The sequence below is a fragment of the Pygocentrus nattereri genome, chromosome 3 (assembly GCF_015220715.1).
Source record: "Pygocentrus nattereri isolate fPygNat1 chromosome 3, fPygNat1.pri, whole genome shotgun sequence".
NCBI lineage: Eukaryota > Metazoa > Chordata > Actinopteri > Characiformes > Serrasalmidae > Pygocentrus > Pygocentrus nattereri.
The window spans coordinates 30,554,580-30,576,401 of record NC_051213.1 but is presented as its reverse complement, the minus strand read 5'-3'; the positions used below and the strand labels follow the sequence as shown (position 1 = coordinate 30,576,401).

The window sequence follows — 21,822 nt, the reverse complement described above, 5'->3', positions numbered from 1 at the left end:
TATAGGATTAAAATGTCTTGAAATACCTTCTAAGGCCTAGCTTATATTAATTCTGTCTACACTCTATACATTATACTTGAATTAAGGTTTTGAATAAAATTGTTAATTAATAATGTGTGATTTCAGACTCCAGTACAACCTACTCTAGAAATGTATGTTTGGTATTACCAGTACTTATAATTGTTACTTTTTAATTTTAAGTTTAATTAATGAATTCAGTAGTTTATACTTGCTAAATTATATTTAGCATTTAGAGCTCCACAGGGCCAGTTTTTCATCATATTTTCATCATAGGCCTAAGTGTATTTGCATTCTAACATGGTTCTGCGATTGCATTCCCTAAATTAAGCTTTCAAAGTAATGGACTACAGAGAAATGTCACTCACTAATGCGATAGGCCTCAGTATCTAATTAGAGCGGGCTATTAAATAATCAATTAATCAGTCAATATGGAGTGCATTTTTGGCCATTATTTAGTTATTCCTCCTACTTTTGCACCAGCGTGTTGGTAATTAACACTGAAGGTGCATGTGAGTTTGCTTATTTGGCCCTTTGCATATGAGCATCTGGTCAACCAAGGCAGAGAGAGGGAGAGATCATAGCTATGTTCAGAGGTGGAAATGGGCTGGAACGTCCCACAACATCATTTCAGAAGAAAAGTTGAGATGCATTTAAAAATTTGGGCAATTGTTTTTACAGGCAAATCCACATAAGCATTACTGCTAAAGCATGTGCATGAACCAACATGAACTAAAAGCTGAAACAGAGGAGATGTTGTTCTAAAATAGGCAGATTAATTGGTGGAAATATGTTGGTGATTAAATATTAAACTACAAGTAAATTCCAGCTAAATATCTAAATATATAAAAACTGTCACCATGGACACTGGACCTCTATTACCCTTTAGCTAAGTACATCATATAATATATGAGCAAAATGGTATTTTTGTCGAAACAGTAGTTGTTTTGTCAAATATCTGATGTTTTTCCTGAGTCCTTGCACTTTGATTTGATAAGAGGCTTGTTTGGTAGTTGTAATGAAAGTTCTGTTAACCCTTAGGAGATGTTTAATATGGCACTGTTATTTAGCTTTTAGAAAATGGAGATAACTCTTAGTTGTAAAGCAGTTCAGTTATGTTCCCTGAGCTTTTTTCTCTCTATAGGAAAAATAAAGAAACGTTAAGCTTCTAGAAAAAAGAGGTCAACTGTAGAGAAAAAAATTCTATATTATAGTAAAGTAGGGTTTGCTGTGCAACACCTGGCCGTTCTCACCGCTGGCTATGTTAATGTGCAGTCATGTAAATGTGAGCATGTGAGTGTAGGTTCAGTAGATCGGGGGTCTCTGTTTGTCTTCATTCTGTTTGGACTCCTCAGCACTGCTCCGTGAGCAACGTGACCATTATGAAAGAGTGCGGCCCTGGCAAGGGCCGTCTGCTTACACAACTGGGTCACATGGGGGGTCTGCATGAGGGAAAACTCCAAACGCACCGCCAGCACACCGCTGACACCACACACAAGCCAGCACTGACAGGCTGATGTGAGGGCCGGCATGAGCCTGGGGCAGCCAGGGGCCAATGTGCCTCTGATCTGCTGATATCTATAAGAAGGGAGTGTGTACGTTATCAGAGCCGTGTTGGACAGTTCCATAGAGACCAGCTCCCATGATCACGCTTTCCATTTAAAGACTGAAAAACAAAAGGTGTAAGTCTTTTCTATAGGTGCTTTAAATATCGCTGTTGTTAGAACAAAACTTTATAGGAGAAGGAAAAAAATACTTTACTTTTAATGTAAATAAATGGAACCAGAATTTTTTCCAAGTAATTTTGGGCCATTTTGTTAGGTCCAATTTTCATGAAATTTACACACAATGTACAGGACAACAGACATTTTCAAACTATGTCAAAAACTGAAAACGGCAAAAATGGAGTTACGAGGTTTTCTTCCGACAGCAGCGATATGTTAGATCCACTGGCTGCAGTTCAAAACAGTGCCGGATGATAATAATGTCCGACACAAAAACTGACAAGACTAACCCATTGGTTTTATGTTCCAGAGCTGTAATACAGCTGCTTAATCAAATAAATTAATGGTTAAATAAATGGAAAATCTTTTTACGTTCTTCGTGTGTGTGTGTGTGTGTGTGTGTGTGTGTGTGTGTGTGTGTGTATATATATATATATATATTTTTTTTTTTTTTTTTTTTTTTAATATATACACACACATACATACACACACACAGACACACACACACATATTTCTATTCAAAAAATGAGCTTTTAACAGTGTTAAGGATAAAGTAACTAAGTATGGGAAGGCTTTTCACTTTCTTTAAATGTTGAAGTCTTTTACAGAAAGAAAGATCATTAGGCATTGATGGTTCCAGTCTAAAAACATTGTCAAGCTACTTGGTTTGCAATATGAGATCAAATATTCTCTACAGAATTTAAATCTGCACTCTGACCTGCCCATGACTGTCAGTAATTATTATCTAATAATAATAATAATAATAATAATAAAAATAAATTATTATTATTATTATTATTATTGTTCTTCTTCTTTTTGTTGTTGTTGTTGTTACAAAGGTTATTAATATTAATGGGTCAAAAACATTAATAACAAGTGTTGAGTTCAATAATAATGTAAAGCTATAGAGAAAACGTGACTTCTAACAACTACACAAGATGCAGAGCACAGTACTTATAGCTTTAATCTATGAGAGAGAGGAGAAAATCAAGCTCCACTCTTGCTTCAGATCTGAAAAAGGTGTTTCTGTCCATCCTTCCACTGTGAGAAGACAACTTAGCACTGTGAATCTGAAAGGATGTCTAGCTGTCAAGAAGCCATTAGTGGGAAAAAAGGAAAACAAAACAAGCAAAGTAAATGAAATAGCTCCTGGTAGTCTAAGAAGAATAGCCTGACCACCCCAGAGTCCAGACCTCAACATCACTGAATGTGTTTGGGATTACTTGGATCATGAGAAGTGGAAAATGCACCCAACTTCTAACTGAAAACATGTGATATATATATTGTTTTTATATGTGCATTGTTTTTATATATTTAATTACATTTTAATGATAATAATTTTATTTATTATACATTTTGAGGAGTTGGGTGCAGTGTCTGCTCAAAGTGAAATGGCTCTGGAGGATTCAAAAACAAAACAGAGGAGAAAATAGCCTTTCTGCGTGGGTGTTCGGAATTGCAATTCATGTGGAGAGAAAGCTCCAGCCCGGCTGATAGCCACTTATTAGCCTCTCTATGCTTGGGCCTCTCTGACCAGGAGAGGAGAAAGCCCTGCACTGCCCTGGAGGTAAAGAGTGGGAGAGAAAGGAGAAAAGAGAGAAAAAGAAGGAGAAGACAGACAGAGTTGGCCTAGGGAGAGACTGCTGCTTCTTTTTAAATCTGTAGTGCAGCAGAAGGTAGATTGTGGGCCAGTCTGGATTCAAGTACACATCTCGGTGGTCCCACATGCTTGCTCTTAATGGATTACTAGGCAGCTTGGGTGCTTTATTGCTTCCTCACAGCTGTGTGAGGCCACTATTGTCCTATATGCACGTCTCACTTTAGTGAGGCACCTTCACCGTGAACATGATTCATGAATCCATCATTGTAACTGCTGCATTACTCTTTCAATCACCACAAATATTTGTAATACTATGAAGACAGACATAGGATACCTCTTTTTTATAGAGCTACCTGCCTCAGCTGCCCTGGGCTAGCTGTAATTTTTACTTTACTGCATAACTGTCATTATGTGGGGCATCCACAGAATGCTCTCTTAAAGTCTAAACTCAGTCAAGTCTCATAAACTATGAATGGGAACATTAGAGTAATATATCTAGCAGAGATTTAGGCCTTGGTTGATAAATGAGAAAGATCTACACAATGAATAGCTTTTTCTAAAACTTGTATGCAGATAGATTACATGGGAAACACATGCTTAGCTTTTGTGTTGAAGAGATCATTAAGAGAACTAACAGAGGCAACAACAAGGCGCTATCCTATTTCATGAGCTGCTTATTGTCCACCGAGCAGGTGGCCGTAAAGAGGCACAGTCATATCACAGAAACCTGACCTGTTGATAGCGCATCACTCAATAGCATGTAAGGCAAACGAATGTCAAGTGGGGATGTATGGTTTATTTGCTGCTAGCGGGCCTGACAGTAGAAAAGGAGGAAAAGTCTATTGTAAAACTTGATTCAGGGATGCAAATTTGCTTAGACAAGTTGGGGGGAGGCAGGGGGGGGGGGGTTTGTTAGGAGACTGCTTGCATATAAACTGTATAAACATAATACACCTGTAATTACACTTATCATATTGATATCTTATGATATAGATAGATAGATAGATAGATAGATAGATAGAAAGATAGATAGAGATTCATTCTGTTGCCTATTACAGTTACTTTTATTTCCCAATTGTGTCACAAATATCTCTGTCTGATTTGAATGTTGCTATAAATATTTTTTGCAAAATCCCCAAATAATGATAAACATGATAATTAAGTAGAAGAAGGAAGAACTGTTATTAACTGTTATGGCTGTTAAGTCAACAAACAATCATAATACAGAAGTGTTGAAAATAATTCCAGGGCGGGTAGTGCTTCTTTCTTTTGTAACTAACAAAGTAATGACCTATTTCAGGTTTATTCAGAATCAGTTGAACTGCATTTGACAGCTTTTCCATCTCTGTGTATTTTTTTGATCATCATCCCATGACCTCCAAAATGATCCCACTTCCTCCAAGACACATGAAGCGCCTCTGTATCTTTCTGAACTGCTGCTAATCTAACGTTGGACAGCTCAACATGCTTGGTGGAGAATGCTAATGCTAAGTGCTAATTATGTTACATCAGCTAACAGATGTCCTCATTGGCCATCATCTCATCTATCCACCCAGAGAGAATGAGAACAGCTGTGCTATATTGGACTCCTGGCCGTGTATGGCTGTGGCATCACAGGGAGTCAAACTCAAGCTCTTTCTACAGTTAATTGGGAGTCTCCTCTTACTGTGTTTTGTCATCTCTTGACATCAAATAAGTCAGAAGTACGGACTCGGACCTGATGATTCAGAATCTAAGTTTGAATTTAACTGTAATACGTCATTTTATATATGTTATCACCTAATTTTCTTTGCATAATATACAAACATGAAGTATTTTTGACTAGGGATTAAAGAGCAGTGTTAAATTGGGAGTAGATTAAACAGTATTGTGTATGGTCTTTCTCAGTCTGGTGGTACTGTTACGCAGTAGTTGTACTCTAATGGAGTGCAGCTAGAAAAAAAAAAATGATGACAATGATAATAACAAATTCCATCAGGGCATTCAAACCTCAAATCTCTATAAATAATTAAAAGCCAATGATTCTCCTTCAAATCGGCATCACACCTTGTAGTGCTTTGCAGGTGTGATGGGGAGCCGCTCTCACCTGTGTGCTGTAGTAGATTCCAGTGTGTCAAGTGCACTCAGCATGCACAAGCCACACAGTGAAGAGGTGACTAATGAATGACCCTGTTTAAGGTTTGGCATTCGTCCAGCAGAGAGAGCACTAGGGTGAGATGTTTACCAAAATGCTGGGGTTAATACCTCTAGTCATTTCACTAAGCACTTTGAGTGTCTCATTATACATGCATTCAGATGCTCAGATGAAATGCCATCTGATAAATGAAAGTCTAGACATGGAAGCATATGTAGTCTGAGTGCTTACAGTAAGAGCAACATGTATTTTTCCATTAGCACTGTACCAACAAACCCAGGCAACCTAATGTACAGCAGATTCCTGAAAGTATCAAACAGGAAATAACTGATAGGAACATCAGGAAGGGATGTATACATATGGCCATCATTTCAAGTAACATTCCTACTGGAATGTTGACTGGAATCACTTATCAATGGTTGCTGTTGTTTTGTTCAATAATGATGTAAACAATGTAGAATGTAGCATACGTAATAAAAAATAAAGGTATATTTTGAGATCAACAAAAATGAATTTAATTAATATATTTAATTAATGTATTATTATTATCATCATTTTGTATATTTCACTAATATTCACATAATATACTGTAATTTTGATATGAATTATAATACAATTATTTAATTACAGTTTCATGTCAAGTTATCTGCTTTAAGACTCTTTGAGTGAGGTCAGCACTTATGAATACATATACAAATACAAGGCATATCTGTATATGTAATAATATCTGTATAATGTAATAATGTCTTACTTAGTCCTCAGTGTTATTCAGTTTGTTAATGAATATAAAATAATCTATAGTTCTTTCATTTTTCAGGAGAAATTGCTAATTTTGTTGTAGCTTCCTACAAATTATTTGACTTGCATCATATTAGAATGAGTTGTTTTATACATTTACAGTAATGTGAGAAAGTCAGAGACCAAGCTTACAGTCATTGATTCCCAGTCAAACCACCTTTGCATACAAGTTAATTGAGTTTTCAGCATCAGGAAAAAAACTGAAAGATACAGTACTGTGCGAAAGTATATAGATACTAAATAGATTTTCAAAATCTATTCATTTGTGTAGTTTGTGTTTATTTGCTGGGAAAAGTATTAATATTTGAATAAACAAAAATGATTAATAATAATAATAATAATTCTTCTTACTTTTTATTGTTTTTATGTTTATTTGAATTATGACTTTATGACTTTATTCTATGAATATGACTTTATTCTAATGTATATTGTGATAAACTCACTGCTGAGGTAAATTCTTTAAAAATTTGCTTAGATGCCTAAAACTTTCACATAGTACTGTATATAACAGAAAACTGCACAGTCATCTCAAAAACTGAACATACTCATGTTTTTCAGTATTTAGTGTGTCCATTGTTTGTCTTTGTTACCGCTTTTATTCTTTTTGGGAGACTTGATTTCAGTTTTTCAAAGAAATCTACATGGATATTTTTCCACACCTCTAAAGTTCAGTCTTAGAAGTTGCATTTTCTGTTCTCATAAGTACAAACATAGATTCTTAAAGTCATTAAACCTTACTCTACATCTTAGGGGTCCACTATTGGTGTTCTAGGGCTTTCAGACTTCTAGATCCTTTCAGATCTGATTTTTTCCCCAGAAAAGAATGGAGCTTCTGCTGTTTTATCTGATTGCAGTTTCCCTTCTGGATCCATCCATCCATCCATCCATCCATCCATATGATGGGTGACATGGGAGAGCAAAGCAAAGAGTGGATATATTAAATATGGATATATTTGATATTATACTTAGTGGTGGAGGTTTCTGTGTAATTTTCCTGTTTATTTAAACACTGAAAAAATAACTTGTCATTAACTTGTCATTAACAGCTGTTTAACAGGAAATTAAATAAACAGAAAGGTGGTCTCTGACTTCTGCACAATACTGTATACGTAACTATTTGTTATTGAAAACAGTGATTCCAAACTTTTGAGTAGTGCTGTATCTGTCTGCAGTGAGTGTGTGCAGAATCATTGTGCAGACATCTCACCGGTTTGGTTTCTGCTTCCTCCTCCTCCTCCTCTTCCTCATCAGAGCTATCACTAGCTTCATCTTCATCATCTTCCTCCTCTGGGAACTCCACGTCTGACTCGCCGGGTGCTATGGGCACACTGATGGTGAGGTTTGGGTTGGTCATGTAGCTGTCGTCAGTGGTGGTGCACTTGTCTCCGGTGCGGGCGATGACTCCGGCCGTGCCGTTGCCCTCGGCACGCTGGGCCTGCTGACTGAGTCGCTTCAGCTTCAGCATGGCCTTGGCCTCCTTGGCCTTCTGCCGCCGCCGCTTGAAGTTGCCGTTGAAGAAGTCGCAGAGGGCACGGCGTAGCCAGCCTATGCCTCTGTGGATGCGAGCGATGGCGATCTGCAGATTATTCATTTCGCCATCCTCGTCCGGTGCAGAGAGGTTGTCAGCGCTGAAAGAGCTGAGCAGCAGAGCCAGGAAGAGGTTCAGCACCTGAGCAGAAAAGAAATAGACCACATTACCCATGATAATAATACTGATAATGAGGAGCTTCAATGCATACCTCAGTTCACTACCCTGCCTCTGTTAAAACTTAACTGCTGCAAGGTGGTCACCAATGTCTAATGAGTTTATTGATAATAATTGTTAAAGTAGGTCTTCGTAATGTTTTTATGATTTAAAACTGAAAAAAGTAGTGTTGCCAAGAGAGAAGTAAACAAAATATGCTAAAATATGGTGTGCATGCTCTGCTGTGAGTTGCCCTGAAGTACTAATTTAAAAGTCAGAGGTGTCGGGTTGGATTTTGTGGGAGTTTTTCAGGCCTCGTCATACGCCTTTATATATTAACATCACCAAACAGGCTCAGAAAGAAGGTCTGACTCAATGTTTATATTTCAAAAGCAAAGGCAACATTATACTGATGAAGATATGATGATAATAGTATATTTTTCTTTTGGTGTTTTGGTGTTCTCTTTGAATACTCACAAACTTCAGATTCACCCACATTGCATGCAGTTACACTTTTCCAGCCAAAAGCTTACATAGTGTAGCTTTAATGGCCAAGAGGATTTTTTCTCTTATCAATTATCCAAAACTCCTGTCTTGGAGCTCCCTGTGAGCTATGATATGAGCCACATTAGGAAAACACCATATTTTCATTCTTAATTTTAGTTTAATATTTATTTGTCACAAGGACTTTTTCACTCCAAGTCACTTTTTACAGACAAAAACAGTGCATGGGATTTTAGCACGCTGAAAACATATCAAGTCTGATGCACTGCTTGATAGTAAACAACCAATCTGGATCCATCAAGTAGTAATGGTAATGATAGTGATGAATTTATTGTTTCTTTAGGCTATTGTGCCTCAGAAGACACTGGGTATTAATCCATTCTGGAAAAAAAAAGTTCTGAAGCACTGACTCTCAGAGGAGCGCTGAACACTAAAAGGAATTAACATAACAAACTACAGAATCCACCATGAGCTCGGACTTAAAAGATAGCAGTGCTAGTGTATAAATGTTTTAAATCTTCACATGGGGTGTGAAGATGCTCAAAGGTTAGCACCCCCTCTGCTGGAAGCAGAAACTGTTCTAGATATACTAAGTATGTCACTATAATACACCCAGTGTTTTTTAGCTAAAAATATTGATATATATCAATACAATTTGTCCCTGATGTTCAAGGTTCTCCATTCCTGTCATATAGTATGCCTGTAAATATATGTTTAAAGCTATAATACTAATGCTATATGCTATAATTTATATGCTATAATTCTTTATAGCATATAAAGAATGAAAAAACACCAGCAGTATTTCACTTAGGCATATATGCTGCAACTAAACAACTGAAGACACACTAAATATACAGGTAATCAGGTAAGAACCTGGTTTTGTTGAACTAGTTGGTCTAGGAGGAACAGCTTGGCAGCTGGCTAAAAGGCTTACAGGCTGCACTAACAATATTCAGCGTTATGCTTTAGATTTTAATATTTTTGGAGATGCAAAAACTGCCACTTACAGAGTAACATACAGTGTTTGTTTTTAAAATATTTTCATTCAAATTACTAACCAGGTTTTCTATGCAACTTAAGCTGTCTTCTCAGGTTTGACCAAACGGCTCCTGCTGATGCCAAGCCTCCAGGTCTAATGACAGTATCACAGTGAAACGTCTGAATTTGTTCTCTGCCTACGAGAGCTGCTTCTGACACAGCCCTATCCTAGTTTTCACTGAAATTTCACTGAAGGGCTGCAACACAACAAAAATAGACTAACAAATCCTTGATTAGATCTTTAGTCTTTTTGATTTAATCCTTGTTGGTGCAACCCACCATCAGAGTTGGATACAAAACTCAAGCTGTAGATGGAGCAAAGCTGAAGTCCTTGCTGAGGTCGACTGGGTTTACTGTGACAATAGGCATTTCAGGCAGGGTTCTAAGTGGCAGCAGTAGTGCTAGTATTGTTAAACAGCAGGTGGGATGAGTTGGTTTTAAATGTCACATCCAACTTTGACACACAGATGGGGGTAAAAAAAAAAAAAATGTTCAATAGACAACTGTGTGGGTAGGTGTGTGTATATGAGCATGTATTTGTGTGTGTGTGTCTGTGTGTGTGTGTATGGAGGGGGCAGACTTTGATTAGGCAACACAGCAACCGCATCCTCCATCACGGAATGCTGTTGCTTTAGTAATCAAACGATAACTATGCATGCTGTTCCAATTTCCTCTCAGTAATTATGCACAGTTATGAATGAAAGCTACCTACAAGAACCATTAAATCAAACAATGTAAAGCAGGGGATTGCCTGATAGTCCAATTACTGATATGAGAGGTTAATAGCTTCAAGACTTCAGAAATCAGTCCAAACCTTAAAGTCTCCAATGTTAAACATTCTTCAAATAGGACATTTAAATACCAAATAAGATTTCAGTTTTACCCCCTTACATCCCCGGGTTATTATTCAGTTATTGAACAAAAAGCTTACTATTGTGAGACTGTAAACGCAATCTGCAACGAAACCATTACAGAATAAATGAGAATTAATGAGAGATGCTTTAGAGGTTGTAAGGAAAGACATGGTCATGAGCTGTGACCTACGACCACTATAGAGTTGAATGCAAAAGTTTGGGCGCACCGGCCAGATGTTTCGTTGATTGTCTAATTGAAAATACACATCCTGCGTATTTTAATGTGTTATTATTGTTTATTTGCTGAATTTAACAGACTGTAAAAAATAAAGCCTAAAATTGGACCTTTGCAGAAGTTATGATACATTTTACGTTTTGATTTTTTTCTAATATAATAAACTCAGCCAGTAAATAGAAACCGCACAATTTGACCACACACTTCATTTGAACAGGCTGTTTAACATACAGTTGTGTATGTTAAAGAAAATCAACTCCAAAATGTTCATAAAATATTGTGCACAACTGATGTAGAAAAAGAAAAACTGAAATCTGGAGAAATCTTTTTTTTTGGAAAGCAACATATATTATACTATATTATACACACTTACACATACATATATATTTGTAACAAAACAAAATAAAAAGAATAGCAGTTCACATATAATGTGTAGTGTCAAAACATGTTTCTTTAATAAATAGGTGTAAAGCTCACTCCCAACAATGCGCAGTATGATAATCAGTTTCAAACAGTTTGTAGGAACCTGTAAAGGGATCTGTTAGTGATTTCATGATAAGTGAGAAATCTATACAGCACTGAAGATGAGCTTATAAAGAAGTCTTATTTTTGAAAAGCAATAACCAAATCTCCTTAATTAAACAGCTCATAATAATTACAATAATTTAAATAACTTTATTATGTAAAAACACTTCCATATTTTTTTACATGTCCTAACTCTATGTTCCTTCTAAAATAATTTAATCTGTAAAGGAAGCATTGGTTTACGTTTTGGTGTCTAGTTTATATTTCGTCTATAATGTTCGAGTTATTAGTGATTCCAAACCTTTGAGCAGTGGTGTATATACTAAAGGTTGTATCCCTTTACAGGACCATTTAAATTCCAACAAAAGAGCTTTGGATCTGTAACACTTTCCTCCTTAATTTATTCAAAAAGAGAAAGAAACACTGAAAATCAAACGCTCCTCATTCAGAGAAATCTGCTCCTCCATAAGCAGTGTCTTCCCATGTCTTGAAGCCAGAGGCAGAGTGAGGCACTGCGTAACAGACCATATGGCCAAACAAGCTTAATTAAAGTTCTGCTCTCGGTAGAAAGTGGGCGCAGGTGCCCTATCAGGTATCTGAGGGCTACAGCTGTTGCCATGGCAGCGCATTGTTTCGGTCACCTGCACAAAAGGGGTTCTGTGGTCATGTGGTCTCACGCAATGCTTTCATTGTCTGGCTCCTTTAGTTGCAGGTTATCGGTGCAGCCAGGGGAATGTGCTGCTGGAGGGAGAACAGCACTCATTTCAAACCAACCTGCATTAAAGAGCCCTCCACATCATTATCCTATGCTGTCGTTCTCTTTCTTCTCATTTAAGATTGGTTCCATCACAGCATATACATGTGTGAGGATGAAGTCACGCAGAGCCAGAAATGTATAATAATGTCCTCACTGAAAAAGTGCAGTGATTTTAGTTCATTCATTTCCACGGGAAAAACATATATAAATGTCATTTTATTCATGTGGAACTGATGATGTACACATTTCAAGTTCAGTGAGTCCGTTTTTTCAGCATGTTTTCTTTTACACATCATTTCCCAGAAAGAACAACTAAACATTTTAAAAACATTTACATTGACAAAACCATTACTATTCACTGTCTACAGAAAAGACTGCCTTAATGAGCCCATACCCACAGTGTAGTGTGTTCTTACAAGGGCATTTTCTGTTTTTCCTCCAGCGCCGTCCACTAACATACAAGTACAGCAACTCTGCAACTTTCAGACAGTTAGGAAACGCATGAAAAGAAAGTGAAAAAGAGGATATTAGCAGGTGTCCAGTGCTGCTGGCTTCTCTTTGCCCCCCCCCCCCCCCCCCCCCCTCACTCTGCTCCCCAGAGACCCATCTGTCATGGGGGCTGCACAGTGGCTGGACTCCCCCAGCTCACTGGCCCCTCAAGCCGAGTTTTTCGCTGTCAGTGACAGAAGTAATTAGGAACCTGCACCCCTATTTTCTGCCCCACTGCTCAGAACTTCCAACACAGATGCGCGAAACTCTTGAGGATCAGAGTGGGTCTCTCTGCAGTTTACCTGTAGCAGCAAACTAGTGGACACACTTGTTTACCTGACCGTACTGCATTTGATTTACTCTAACCAGCAGCAGGCAGACATGCTTTTGCTGTCCTCTACCTAAGATATGATCCATTTGTCTATTCAACTGGTAACACAATTAGGGTTATTGTTCAACATTTTTCAATACCAATCAGAATATATTCCTGATTCCTGAATGACACGTTTTTGATACCTTGTGGCACATTGATAAATGTGGCACGCTGAAAATTCCAGAGTGTAATTTTGCTTTTTTTTTTTTGCACAATTTAATATTGAAAATTCCGTCTGCAGTAAAGCAGCAGACTTTTGCCTTACAAAGGGCCATGAACCTACAGCAATATCAGGTTGACCTAAGCTTTTTCAATACTTGCCAAATTAACATGAATGTCATTATGTTCCAGACAGTGTATAAAGCATTTCACTGCCTATCTTGTTTGCTGAATTATATTCTGTTCATTTCTGGTTCATTTTAGTTTGCTTAGTTGTTCCGCCATCACAACGTAAAAGCTTATTTATGAGCAACAACTGGTTCAGAATCTGATGTAGACCTGCTGCTATAAGTCATGTAATTTTCTGTTTCTGTATGTGCTGAAGTAGAGTTTTAGTAGTTGCAGCATAAAGGGAGTCATTACTTAGCAGCTGGTGCTCAGCGGAATGATACTGTAATAACATGCTGATACAGTAAAAATCACAGGTAGAACACTTCTCAACAAATCAATCAGAATTTAGCCATTGTAACTGCTGTAATTTGCTGTATTGCTTACCTTTAGTTGGGAAAATTCTATTAAACGTACCAAGGCTTTGTTTTTGTATTTAACTGTAACTATTTGGAAAACAATTGTGATTGCAAGGATTAAGTGCAAGAAAGGAAAGTGCTTATTCCCCACAATCTGCAACATTGATGCAGATCTTTACATGAACACCTTCATTCAAGTGGTTCCCACATTGTCTACAGACATGAGTGTCATTTGAAGATGTGCACACACACACACATGCAGAGTCTCTGTGTGGTGATCTGGTGCTTCAGTTACACTTCCTTTGTGGATCACAGTTTCCAGTCCAGTGTTAAGTTCACCTCATTATGCTGTAAAGGCTAAATTATTTGTAGGCCTCTTGCTGACTCCTCAGTTACTGATGTGCTCTTGACCAGACATTCAGAGGTTACTGCAGTCTGGAGAGGTGACACCAGGTAAAAGGTTCAAACGTAAATGACTTGCACTAGATCCTCTTACCTCTTACTTACAGCAAGTACAAGACTGGCTTCGATTACATCTAAAACCTGTCACTTCAGCACTGATATTAATTGCCATTTTTGAAGGCATTTTTTTTTTAATATTCCAAACTGGTGATTTTTTTCTGAAGCATTGCTTATGTTGCATAAGATCAGCACTGCTTCTTCTTCCAGAGTGCACACACTAAACATAGTGAGAGGGAGTACAACTGGGAGTTAGGTTCAGATCCAAGCTGTGCTATTTTCTGTTTGTGGCGATGGGCCCCAGTGGTTCCCTGGCACTGAGTGCAGTACTACTCGGTTAAGGGTCCATATTGCGGAAATGAACGTAGTGTTCTCCTCTAAGAATAATGACGAGCTCAGTTAATGTACTAGTTATGTGACCTAATGCTTAGAAAAAATGTCAGGCCATGTTTTGCCAGATGGTAGCGCTGTGCAGTAGGGAAGAGGTAGAACATAAAGTTATAATATAGAGCTACGGCTAAAATTTGGGAGAAAATAAACGGGTGAAGTTTAAATACTGGTTAAAAACCCGTTCATAGTCATTTTCAAGACAGACATTTAAAGTGTAAAAGAAAGTACAAAGTATCACAAATGTATGTTTATTATATACAATGTTGTATCTTAGGAAAATATATGTTATTTATCTGACCAGTAAATATGGATTTGGTTTTAAACAGAAACATTAGAATAAATTAGGGGTGCAATGATATGTACATATTATGATAGGATACACATTGCTGTTTTTGGATCATGACACAATACATTTTACAATACAGTATAAAATTAAAAATTAAATGCTAACTTTGACATTTATTTATTTAGAATTTATTCCAGAATTTATTCAATAAGACAACAGTACTTATTGAAGGGATAACTGAGAAACCTCTTAGAAGACATAAAAATGTATAAAAAAATCATTTTAAAGAAAGCTGCAAGATGTATATTACATGTTCCACATGTGCATTTGACTGTGAAATTCAGGACCAAGTAGCTATCAGCGGCCATCAGCTTGCCTGTGGAGTTAATTGTTCACATGTTCATAATTGGCACTCGGCAGATGCTTGAATCCTGTGTGGAGAAGTATTTGCTGTGGCCTATGTTTTCTTCCTTGCTGTGGTAACAGAGACATTTGTACAGAGTCACTATGACGACATTGTCATTCATTTTTAATAAGGTGTGGCCATTATTTAATATACTGAGGTCACAAATTACTATACTTAGGCCACAATTTACTATACTGAGGCCTCAAAAGAAAATACTAAGAAAATGAAGTTATGAGAAGCTCTATAGTATGGCCTCTCTAATAAATTATGGCCTTAATATATTAATTTGTGGCCACGCCTTACTAAATAAATAATCACCATGTCACCTTAGGGGCTCTGTACATTTCAGGGATGTCTTCATGGATGAGTCTGGGTGAGTATTTAAGGTATCAGCACAGGCATCTATCTGATACCGGTGCTGTCATTGAAGGCCCACTTTACCTTCAGTTTGATTGGTCAACACAGAAAAATGCTCATGTCATATTCTGCTAACTGCTTGACTCAAACTTTTTTCAGCTTAGGCCACCTGGAGCACTCCGCACAAATGACAGGCCAAATAAAACAAGAGGCATCCATTGTATAAAAATAGTGTACAAAACGCATCTTTCCCACTAAAATGATTTAAAAAGCATCTCTCTGCAAATAAAAGTGTACAGCGTGACTAGCATGACTTTTACCCTGTACTGTTTATGAGGTCTGGGGAGTAGGGCGATGTCATTGATTCATAAGTTATATAATCTATAATCTTGACTTTTTAATGAGAAAATATCATTCAGATTATTTTTATATACCACAAATCATATTCTATATATACCTCAATAAATGGAATTTAATACAAATTATATACAGTTTTTAATTCAAACCAGCCAGTATTGTATGGTGCATTTGTTTGGTGAACAATCCAACACTGATTTTTGCACAAAATTAATACAGTGTGTTTTACATTTATGTCCTTGACAGCTTTTCCCATACAATAATGTGAAAATGGGCCTAAATACTGTGTCACAAACCCAGAGTCAAGCAACCTAGTCATCCTACAGTAGCTGATTGGCAGTGCTACCCCCTACACGTCCGCAGTAATGACAGCTGATGGCCCAGAGGCTGAACTGCTCAATAAAGCCACACAGGGAGAGTTCACAGGCAACAGTCACTAGGCTCCTCAGGACACTGGCTGACATCGCACACTGCTGCTGCCTGCTGAATAACACACACAGCACCATTGCATCACCATATTATATAACTTGGAGAAAAAGCAAAATCTGTGCTATTGGGTCAATAATATCGCATACCGGATATTGTGACATGAAGTTACACAAACACTGCTGGGGCATTTGCAAAATTTTCTTAACCGTTATTAAGACTCTTTTTGTCCAGTGAAGTAAAAGTCACCCAAGGTCAGTCCAATTCAACTGTGCGTTCTGTGTTTCATGGTTTATGATTCAGTGTTGTGGAGGTCAGGTTCAGGCATGCAGGTAATGGTAACCGATAAGCTCATTCTGATCCAGCTGACCTACAAGTCCATTGGCTTCAAAATGGGCACACAATCAATGTATTTATTATCCCTCAACAAAGATTAGCCTGGCAGTCTAGAACAGGGCAGTCATGGTCAGTACTGATCTCTTATACAGGATTATTCTGAATGCTGAAGAAATGGCCATTTGAAGACAGGATTTATATTTCAGTCATTTCATTGAGCACCAAACACAAGCCTTCATCTCCTGAATGGTAACGTTCATTCTGGTATAGTGGTACATTCTTAACATAAATTTCTTAAATTCTTAACATTTCTGTAGGTCAGATTATCATGAAATATTCATAATGTACATGTGAAGGGCAACTGGAAATGTAAATAAAATAAATGAAAACTGAGTTACGACTTTTTGAAATATTACTAAGGGCCCTATTTGTGGTTCCAGTGCAAAGCCACATATATTTTTAGTATTTTCTTGCCTGGCAGTGCAGATTCTTACTTACAAAATTACAGAATTCGGTTGATGTGTGCAGTTATATGTGTGCAGGCCTGGTGTTGGGTGGTCATTGTGTGGAGCAATGCCCCACCAACTAATCATCATACCCCAGTGAACAGTCTGTTTTTATACTTCTATAATGGTAATTGACAAAAAAAAGAATCATAATTAAACTGAATTGTCCTATTTGCACCTAGTATGGAACAAGGAAGAAGGGTTTGCATGCATCACTTTGTATTGGCTACATTTTAGTGATGCATTGTATGGTGCAGGAAGATACATGCGCAGATAGATTTCCTGGACTCTCTCATAAATGTGTTATGGAAAAACCACATCTGTACAAATCTGTATACATCTGTACCAGTACAGGGCAGATTTCAAACTCAAATGTTCTTTGTAATAATGTAATCAATCAGCCAAGACATATTTGGGGTCAGATTTTTTTTTTTAGCTTTGAACTGAAGCTACAAGGCTAATGTAGCTAACAAGTAAGCTGGGGGAAGTTCATACCACGTCAAAGAGCATTGCACACCTAAATCATCTCACACTTGCCTCAAATGACATTTCAGCCAAATCATGCCTTTTAACATCTGGGAATACAGTCTTTCTCCTCTTCCGACAACACCAAGGAGTAAGGAGTGCCCTCTTTCCGGCAAAGCCAAGGCCCTTATGGGGAATAAATCATGGCCTGGCCACCAGCGTGGCATTTCAATATGTGTGATGGCTCCCCTCCTCCCCTCCTTTTCATCCACTGGCCTTGGACCCCCAGCAGCAGCATCACCGTATTAGACATCAGAGAGTTCGCCTTCAGTCCTTTGGTTTAAAAAAAGTGAGATATATTTCATTCATTTCAGTTGGAAAAAATCGCTCCAATTTGATTCCACCTGAGTCCACCCCATTTACCTAATTGTGCCAGTTAGCTGCTTGATTTGATGCAGCTTCTGCATTCGTTGAGTTACACACAACCTGAAGAGATCTATGAGGCCTACAGCATTACAGTGTAGCCCTAGAATAGGCAGAGCGAGCTAGATAAGGACAGCAACACACAGTGAATCAGACCGAGAAGAATATCGCCTGTGATTATAGTGTCTATATGTGAATGATAGCCCTCCTTGGCAGCATAGGGATTAAAGCCGAGTGGAACTAGTGCAGCGCAGCCACATGTGGTGGGCTGGCTGATTTGAGAGGCGCACAGAGGCGGGGGTGGAGGCCGAACCACTGCAGCAATGGCCAGATGGGGGAGGTCATCTGGGGATGGAGAGCCAAACAGACAAATTAGGTATGTTCAAAACGCCAGGGGGGCGTGACGAAGCAGAGAGGGCCTGAACGAGTGAGACATTATTTAGCCACAGTCATTTCCTCAGAGACCCCCCCCCCCCCCTCTCTCTCTCCCTCTCTTTTTGTCTCTCTCTTTCTCTCTCTCAGTCACCTGAGCTGAATCATCTTGTATGAAATAAACAGGCTCGAGCAGGTTTGAACAAGTATTAAAGTGGCTGAATTGAAGTGACCTACAGCAACTCCGGTGCATTTTGAACAATCTGTTCCTTTTCTCTCAAACATATTATTTTCTCTCTCACACAAAGTGCTTGGAAGCCCAAAAAGGAAACTTCTTAACAGCATTTAGTTGTAATTGTAGTAAGTTTTACTTGGGATTGTAACGATCTTGTTGGACTAGTGCTTGTGAATGCATTAAACGTTAAACTGTAAATGCCAGCAAATTTCATTCTTTATGCTACCTTTCTTTATACATCCCACAGCTCAACCATCCAGTTAAATACTCTGCTCCCCAAAGAAAACATATGTGATATTTATAACTAATTCACCAATATCAACATTACACGGCAACACTCAGAAGACCTGTGAAGGCTCATGTGTTATTGTTGATAACAAATAAAAAGCTATATGTATGTTGTAGACCAGACAAGCCCTGGTTCCTATCACCACCACTGTACAGAAATCTGAGTTATTTTGTTTCTCCTCAGTACATCACTTCACATCAGACGGCTCTGAATGACTTTACCTTCCAACCACACAGACATTTAAAAAAAATTGGAATTCTCCTGAAAGATGCGGATGTCCTGCACAGTATCTGAGTTATCTGACCCTTTAGTCTTAGACCCCCTTCAAGTTCACATCCCAGCAAAAGAGCGACTACTTACAGTTACTACTTACATACAAAACTGCTTACTTAAAATAACTGCTTAAGTCTTCTATCTCCAGGGACTGCTTGGGGGGTGCTTGAGTGGAACTATGAGATAACGTGTGTAGGCTTATTGGGAGTGACTTTCTAAGTGCATCAGTAACTTTTTCTGTGTTCTCTTCAACGAGAGTAGTTGAAATTCACTTCTTAATTTTCAGTATGTAACTGTTTTTACCTTTGACATGTACAAAAGTCCTATGATATGCTGTATGTGAAAGCATAAACAGTGTTTTTTTTAATCACATGCAAAATGCATTTACATAAGTGGTTTTTAGTTTGAAAGTTCTTTATGCCAACTATGCTTCATTATAAATTGACCCTGCAGTCTTTTGTATACAGCTTCAAAACTGAGTCATTGAAATGAAATTTCTTTCTTTTTCCTTCAAGTGTTATTCTTCAAGTGAACCCTACCCACTTCAGCACTGCATGGCTACAGTTATAAAGCCAATCGAGGAGAAAGACAGAATTTATAAAAGACAGGCGGTCAGGCAATGATGACTGAAGTTGTGGGTGGTTTGTTGTAGGCGTCTCTAGGATGAGATGACCCGGCTGAGTAATTAGCTTTGTATATCATCGCTGTCGTATCAAGATGTACATCATTTGAAAACTCTAGCTGCCCTTTTCATAGTGAATGGATCAACAGAAAAGGTTCAAAATGGCTTAAATATTGTTATAATAATGCACATTAAAGTTCAGAAGTTATCTTATAAAGTTACCTGGATTCATTGCGGCAGCAATGATGTGTTACAGGTACAAGCTTTTTTTTGAAGGTGATCTATTCCTTCTAAAGCTGGTCCTTCTATTACTTCTAAAGCTGGTGTAAGAGTAGCATGAAATGCCAACTCCCGTTAACACTAGGCAAACTCAGCCCAAGCTCTGGAGTTGCCCTAGCACTATATGGCATGCGAAGATGCTAAAACCCCTGCTGTGTGGAAGGCTTACCCTTGGGTGAGCAGCACTGTGTAATTACATGTGATTAACCTGTGGGAGAGGCACCCTGGTATGGTCCACATCTTCATAGCAGCTGGCTTGCCAAGACCTCACATTCAAATCAACTGTGGAAGAAGCAAGACTTCCACTCTACACTTCATCCTGTATCTAACCACATTCATGGTCCCCGATGAGCTCATGGATCAATGGTGTTGCAATTTCAATTATCACATGAGGGTTACCAGCTGAGCTTTGCAAGCCCACTACAACATGATGCTGCAACTGAGCTGCAGTGCATTTTATAGACATGTAAACTAAAGTAGAAAATGACAAAAATCTACCCCATAAATCTTCATCATAGTTGTAATTTAATAATCTAAATTTTTACTGTAATTGTGGTCATCTGAAAAGGCCAAGCGTCTTCCATCCAGTGAGAGCAAGCTAGGCTTTTTTGTGTTTTATCTTTTCCCCTGAAGTCCAAATAGAACTTTTGTGTGGGTTTATGTACCAAAAACTTTGTACATTAAAATGAAAGAGCCTGTTTTTGTTTCTGTGCCTTTAAGAATGATATATGTAAATGAGCTCTGTTCTGATTGTCCTTCATGGTGTCTCATTCAGAAAGCACTCTGAACTGAAACACTCCTTATGACTTCAATGTGATTGGGTGGAGCTAAACTGTTGTACGCTGAATAGGTGGATAGACAGTTTTATGCAAAGATTTTAATTCCTTTGGTAAATTACATGCTTGTTTTTTCTCCTGTAAAGCGAACTTAAATGTGGCATTTTTTCTGCAAATTTCAATTTAAAATATAAAACATGGCATCCCACAGAAAGCTCCAGTTCTACACACTAAAGGGTCAATTGGCAAATTCTCAGCGAGGCAAGTTTTATTACACACCTCTATAACCTAAGAATAGCTCAGTCAGTTTGCACTGATGTCCATGTAGTTACTGAATAAAGAAACTTAGTATGTAATAAGCCTGGGATCTAAAGCTGTTTTGCTCCATATACACTGTATTCCCATGTTTTTGTCTGTTGTACATAAAACTGAATATATCTCACATATTACTCAACTACTTTAATTTGAGGGTTATCCTTTTTGATGATTTCATACACTCAAATGACATTTGTGAGTTGAATCATCTCACTGCAATTTAGTCTCGTTCCTCCCTCATTAAATTTACTCAAAAGTGTGTGTCTCTGAGTAAAACTAAGCAAGTTGTGCTGTTGAAGTGAAATACAATGTTTGTTTTGTTAACATAATCTTGTCGGGTAAAACTTACAGCTTTCCCATTGGCTCATGGCTTTATCTGTTTGCATACTATGTGCTTCTTTCCCTTTGTTTTATTCATCATCAACGTGTTTTCGTTCCACCTAGGCTACCTTTCCTTGTATGGTGTTATGTTTTTCATATATGATATTCATATTAATCAGTCATCTGACATCATCTTGCTGTTGAGGGTGGGTCTGTGCTGGCAGATGGCTGCATTAACACTAAGGGTTAACCCTTTGGTGTTTGGCAAAGTGGTCAATAACAGTTAATCAGAAATGGCTTATTAGTTACCTAATAAAATATAATTAATTGAGTTGCAAAAAAAAAACACTTTTTTTTGAGAGTTTGGTATCTTAAGCACATTGAACTTAAACTTGCTGGTTTATTCACCAACGCTTAATTTATTATTTTTTTAGAATTATGTGAACTTATTTAGGCTCACATTGTATGGACTGTATGCACATTTTGAAACTTTTACAATATTAACACATC

General features: G+C 37.8%; 1 protein-coding gene across 5 annotated transcripts in view; it reads right to left on the bottom strand.

Moving 5' to 3' along the window:
* The window catches only part of scn5lab (sodium channel, voltage gated, type V-like, alpha b), a 167,175-nt gene that overhangs the window by 32,271 nt on the left and 113,082 nt on the right, over positions 1-21,822 (bottom strand). For all 5 annotated transcript variants that reach the window (XM_017712309.2, XM_017712310.2, XM_017712312.2 and 2 more), the window contains one exon: positions 7,482-7,943. In XM_017712309.2, the coding sequence (XP_017567798.1) occupies positions 7,482-7,943 (462 nt within the window). The remainder of the gene's footprint in view (positions 1-7,481; positions 7,944-21,822) is intronic.